The sequence below is a fragment of the Palaemon carinicauda genome, chromosome 34 (assembly GCF_036898095.1).
Source record: "Palaemon carinicauda isolate YSFRI2023 chromosome 34, ASM3689809v2, whole genome shotgun sequence".
In the NCBI taxonomy this organism is placed as follows: Eukaryota; Metazoa; Arthropoda; class Malacostraca; order Decapoda; family Palaemonidae; genus Palaemon; species Palaemon carinicauda.
The window spans coordinates 16,186,208-16,191,992 of NC_090758.1; the positions used below are offsets into that span (position 1 = coordinate 16,186,208).

Below are 5,785 nucleotides of genomic sequence, written 5' to 3' on the forward strand. Positions count from 1 at the left end.
GAAATTGTTGATTGATATTAATTCAATTCTATTTCTTTAGAAACAGCTGAAATTCTCCTACATTTTTGCATGTTCTTGAAAACATTCTTTAACATAAAAGTGAGCATCAAAGTTTGTTTGTTTCTATCTCCCACGAAGAGTATTTACCATTCAGATATATGTATTATATCATTATTATTATTACTTGGTAAACTACAACCCTAGTTGGAAAAGCAGGATGCTATAAGCCCAGGGGCTCCAACAGGGAAAATAGCCTATTGGGGAAAGGAAAAAAAAAAGGAAAAATAAAATATTTCAAGAACAGTAACATGAAAATCAATATTTCCTATATAAACTAAATAAACTTTAACAAAACATGAGGAAGAGAACTTAGATAGAATAGTGTACCCGAGTGTACCCTCAAGCAAGAGAACTCTACCCCAAGACAGTGGAAGACCATGGTACAGAGGCTATGGCACTACCCAAGACTAGAGAACAATGGTTTGATTTTGGAGTGTCCTTGTCCTAGAAGAGCTGCTTATCATAGCTAAAGAGTCTCATCTACCCTTACCAAAAGGGTGAAGAAGAATTGTTTGGTAATCTCAGTGTTGTCAGGTGTATGAGGACAGAGGAGAATATGTAAAGAATAGGTCAGACAATTCGGTATATATGAAGGCAAAGGTAAAATGAGCCATGACCAGGGAGAGGGATCCAATGTAGTACTGTCTGGCCAGTCAAAAGACCCCATAACTCTCTAACGGTAGTATCTCAACTGGTGGCTGGTGCCCTGGCCAACCTACTACCTAGTCTATAAGACATTGACTTTCATGAGAGGTCTCAAGTATGCATTTCAGAAAAAGGAGATTAATAAGATTTGTTTGGCATTACACAAAATCCTTTGATGACTCAATATTCACCTTCTATATGATGTTGTCTTTTTGTTTTTGAGGGGAAATTAAAAATCTGCAATTGATATCACCTAAATCCTACCTTTATCTTTCATTGGAAGAGGAAATTGAAATAAATATCCACAGCTGATATCATATAAGCTTCTATCTTGCTTATAGGTAGTAGGTTGAGATACTACCGCTAGAGAGTTATGGGGTCATTTGACTGGCCAGACAGTACTACGTTGGATCCTTCTCTCTGGTTACGGTTCACTTTCCCTTTGCCTACACAGGCACCGAATAGTCTGGCCTATTCTTTACAGATTCTCCTCTGTCCTCATACACCTGACAACACTGAGATTGCCAAACAATTCTCCTTCACCCATCAGTTAACTACACTGTAAATGTTCAGTGACTACTTTCCTCTTGGTAAAGGTAGAAGAGACTCCTTAGCTATGACAAGCAGCTCTTCTAGGAGAACACTCCAAAATCCAACCATTGTTCACTAGTCTTGGGTGGTACCATAGCCCATAGCCTCTGTACCATGGTCTTCCACTATCTTGGGGTAGAGTTCACTTGTTTGAGGGTACAATCAGGCACACTATTCTATCTTATTTCTTTTCTTCTTGTTTTTTTTTTTTTTTAAGTTTTTATAGTTTATATATGAAAGATCTAATATAATATTGTTGTTGTTCATAAAACATTTTAGTTTCATTGTTTATTAGTTAAACCATTTCCTTATTTCCTTTCCCACACTGGGTTATTTTTCCCTGTTGGATTATAGCATCTTGCTTTTTCCAACAAGGGCTGTAGCCAAGCTTGTAATAATAATAATAATAATAGTAATAGTAATGATGAGGGTAATAATGATAATGATAATAATAATAATAGTAATAATAATTTTATTATTATTATTAATATTAATAATAATAATATTAGTTGTAATAATAATAATAATAATAATAATATTATTATTATTAATATTAATAATAGTAATAATAATAATAATAATAATAATGATAATAATAATAATAATAATAGTAATGATATTGTTTTATTAATATTAATAATAATAATAATAATGATAATAATAATAATAATAATAATAATAATAATAATAATAATAATAATAATAATAATAATAAATCCATGGAGTGATATACCCAAGAGACAAAATATTACCCATATTTAAAAAATTCTTTATTGGTTCATATATAAAGAACATAGATATCTTAGCACTAAAGATATTCAAGTTTGTCTCTCTCTCTCTCTCTCTCTCTCTCTCTCTCTCTCTCTCTCTCTCTCTCTCTCTCTCCATATGTATATATATATATATATATATATATATATATATATATATATATATATATATATATATATATATATGATTACAGAGAGAGAGATCATTGTCATAAGCCATTAATTTGTTTTCAGAATTTTAGAGAGAGAGAGAGAGAGAGAGAGAGAGAGAGAGAGAGAGAGAGAGAGAGAGAGAGAGAGAGAGCCTTTTTTGTAATGTCCACTGATCAATCAAGTAATTACCATATTGATTACAATCACATATCTTTTGACCACACACGTCAATCATGACAATTACATCTCCTAAAATAATTTTCCCCTGAAAACCTATTCACAATCCTGAATGAGAGACTCTTTGCGTCGTGCCACATCATGATGAGAACCGAGACGGGTAATTATATGAATTATGTCCTCATTAAAAGGTATTGAATGTTGTTCTCGATGCTGATTGGTTGACCTGTTTAGGATGCAAGGCTGGAGGTCGCCATCTTTGTTTGTATGCCTCTGGAGGTCGCCATCTTTGTTGTTATGCCTCTGGAGGCCGCCATCTTTGTTTTTAATGGCTCTGGAGGTCGCCATCTTTGTTTCTATGCCTCTGGAGGCCGCCCTCTTTGTTTCTATGCCTCTGGAGATCGCCATCTTTGTTTTTATGCCTCTGGAGGCCGCCATCTTTGTTTCTATGCCTCTGGAGGTCGCCATCTTTGTTTTTAAGCCTCAACGAATTGCTTCTGTTCGTCGTTAGGTGATGTTGTGTCCCTGGAAAAAACATGGAGATAGGTATACACACACTGTATACATGCTCAAACACACACACACACACACACACACACACACACACACATATATATATATATATATATATATATATATATATATATATATATATATATATATATATATTAGTGATGAATGCTTAAGAACGGTTGACAATGCTTAAGTAAATACTAGAGAGAGAGAGAGAGAGAGAGAGAGAGAGAGAGAGAGAGAGAGAGAGAGAGAGAGAGAGGGGGGGGGGGGGAGAGAGAGAGAGAGAGACTCACCCATTCTGTTTCACTGGTTTGTGTCCATCCTTCGTGGAGCTATGTCCCTCTAAGGCTTCGACGGTCTCCAACATGGGCCTTCCTTTGGTCTCGGGGAGGGGCAGCAACAGGAAACTGGCCACTATAGATGATATTCCGAAGATCACAGAAGGTACCCATGGTATAAGGGGTGCCTGGGAAACCAAAATGTATATGTGAAACTTTGGGATAAGGCTTGTTGAATTTTACAGAAAATATCATTTGACATACAGCACTTCGTAAAATAAGTAGAAATGCTTTAGATCACGTGTTTACAAGCTCAGAGACTTTGTATAACAGACAGCGTTGCCCAGAGTTTATTCTTCTGGTAAACACGGCATTACCTGCTACATCCTACAGCTGTCAGATGTCTACTTAGCTTCCTGGTAAAGTATACCAGTTTTAATGAAGCTAGCAGAACCAACCTGATCTAAAACACTTCTTTCTGCAGTTTCTACCATTCAGAATGCACATTTATTCTACAGTTGCACCAATTTTGAAAACAAATATTCAAACCCACCAGATAATCTGTGATGTAAGGAGCCACGGCACCCCCGATGCAGGTCATGGTGAAGCCAACGTTGACTCCCTGCATTCTGACTTCGGTTGGGAGGAGTTCGTTCAGGTACACAAAAAAGACCATGAAGGCCATGGAATTGCACAATTTGCCCACCATTGCGAGTGACAGGAAGAGCCAATTTATATCTGAAAATACAGAAGGTGATAAAACTGCGCGTATTATTTGGACACAAGAGAGAGTACTTGTCTGAATGACAGAAATGTTCTGGGCCAGGTTAAGTAAGTTTGGGCACACTGGAAGAAATATGTGATGCATTCCTATTCCGTTTTCTGGTTAGGATGTGGCACCTTGGGTGAGGCTTCTGGTAGGCTCTGGACTCGAACATGGGATAAGGAAACTAGGGTTCCAGTGACTTACCACCTTTGCGTCCCGATGGTAAGTCACCGTAACCTCAGTTTCCTTGATCCAAGTTCAAATCCACGGCCAACCAGAAGCTATTATCATAAAGTTAATTTCCCCTTAGGTCTCTGATCCCGGTATTGAGAGAATCCGATATTAAGAGGTATTTAATATACATTTGTGTGTGTAGATGATATTCACCTTTTGGTATGAAGGCAAGAGCTAAAACGGCCACGCCGCAAAAATTAAGGAGGAAAAACATTGGTTTTTTCTTCCCTAGCCAGTTGATGAGAGGGGCAGCCACTGTGTAGCCAGGTATCTCCATGACCCCACAAAGAACCATGTAAAGAAATGGATCTTTGCTGTAGTTGTCTCCACTTAGGTTGAGGCCTGCATAGACGATGGAGGCAGCAAGCAGGAGGCATGAAAACAGGATGGTGTAGGAGCGCATCTTGGGAGTTCTGATGAAGAGAAAGATGGGGACTACTATAAACGACAGTAATAAAATATAACTTGGGAGGTTTGACAAAAAAATATAGAATATAAAATTCAGAATAGCAATGGAACACACCCTGGGAGTCCTGACATAGAGAAAGATGGGACCTAGCATCCAGGATAGCAATGAAACAGATGTTATGAGTTCTGATATAGAGAAAGATGGGACCTAGTATTCAGAATAGCAATGGAACACACCCTGGGAGTCCTGACATAGAGAAAGATGGGACCTAGTATTCAGAATAGCAATTGAACACACCCTGGGAGTCCTGACATAGAGAAAGATGGAACCAAGCATCCAGGATAGCAATGGAACAGATCTTGGGAGTTCTGACATAGAGAGAGATGGGACCTAGTATTCAGAACAGCAATGGAACACACCCTGGGAGTCCTGACATAGAGAGAGAGATGGGAGCTAGTATTCAGAACAGCAATGGAACACACCCTGGGAGTCCTGACACAGAGAAAGATGGGACCTAGTATTCAGAATAGCAATGGAACACACATTGGGAGTCCTGACATAGAGAAAGATGGGACCAAGCATCCAGGATAGCAATAGAACAGATCTTGGGAGTTTTGACATAGAGAGAGATGGGACCTAGTATTCAGAATAGCAATGGAACACACCCTGGGAGTCCTGACATAGAGAAAGATGGGACCTAGTATTCAGAATAGCAATGGAACACACCCTGGGAGTCCTGACATAGAGAGAGATGGGACCTAGTATTCAGAATAGCAATGGAACACACCCTGGGAGTCCTGACATAGAGAAAGATGGGACCAAGCATCCAGGATAGCAATGGAACAGATCTTGGGAGTTCTGACATAGAGAGAGATGGGACCTAGTATTCAGAATGGCAATGGAACACACAGTGGGAGTCCTGACATAGAGAGAGAGAGATGGGACCTAGTAATCAGAATAGCAATGGAACACACACTGGGAGTCCTGACATAGAGAGAGAGAGATGGGACCTAGTATTCAGAATAGCAATGGAACACACACTGGGAGTCCTGACATAGAGAGAGAGAGAGAGAGATGGAACCTAGTATTCAGAATAGCAATGGAACACACACTGGGAGTCCTGACATACAGAGAGAGAGAGAGAGAGATGGGACCTAGTATTCCGAATAGCAATGGAACACACACT

At 38.7% G+C, this 5,785-nt stretch overlaps 1 protein-coding gene across 1 annotated transcript in view; it reads right to left on the reverse strand.

Annotated features, from left to right (window-relative positions):
• Window positions 1–2,302: 2,302 nt before the first annotated feature.
• LOC137626730 (organic cation transporter protein-like) overlaps window positions 2,303–5,785 on the reverse strand; it is a 23,452-nt gene continuing 19,969 nt past the window's right edge. The window contains exons 11-14 of the mRNA XM_068357738.1: window positions 4,344–4,603; window positions 3,744–3,928; window positions 3,206–3,378; window positions 2,303–2,921 (exon numbers count right to left, since the gene is read on the reverse strand). Of these exons, the coding sequence (XP_068213839.1) occupies window positions 2,873–2,921; window positions 3,206–3,378; window positions 3,744–3,928; window positions 4,344–4,603 (667 nt within the window). The 3' untranslated portion in view covers window positions 2,303–2,872. The remainder of the gene's footprint in view (window positions 2,922–3,205; window positions 3,379–3,743; window positions 3,929–4,343; window positions 4,604–5,785) is intronic.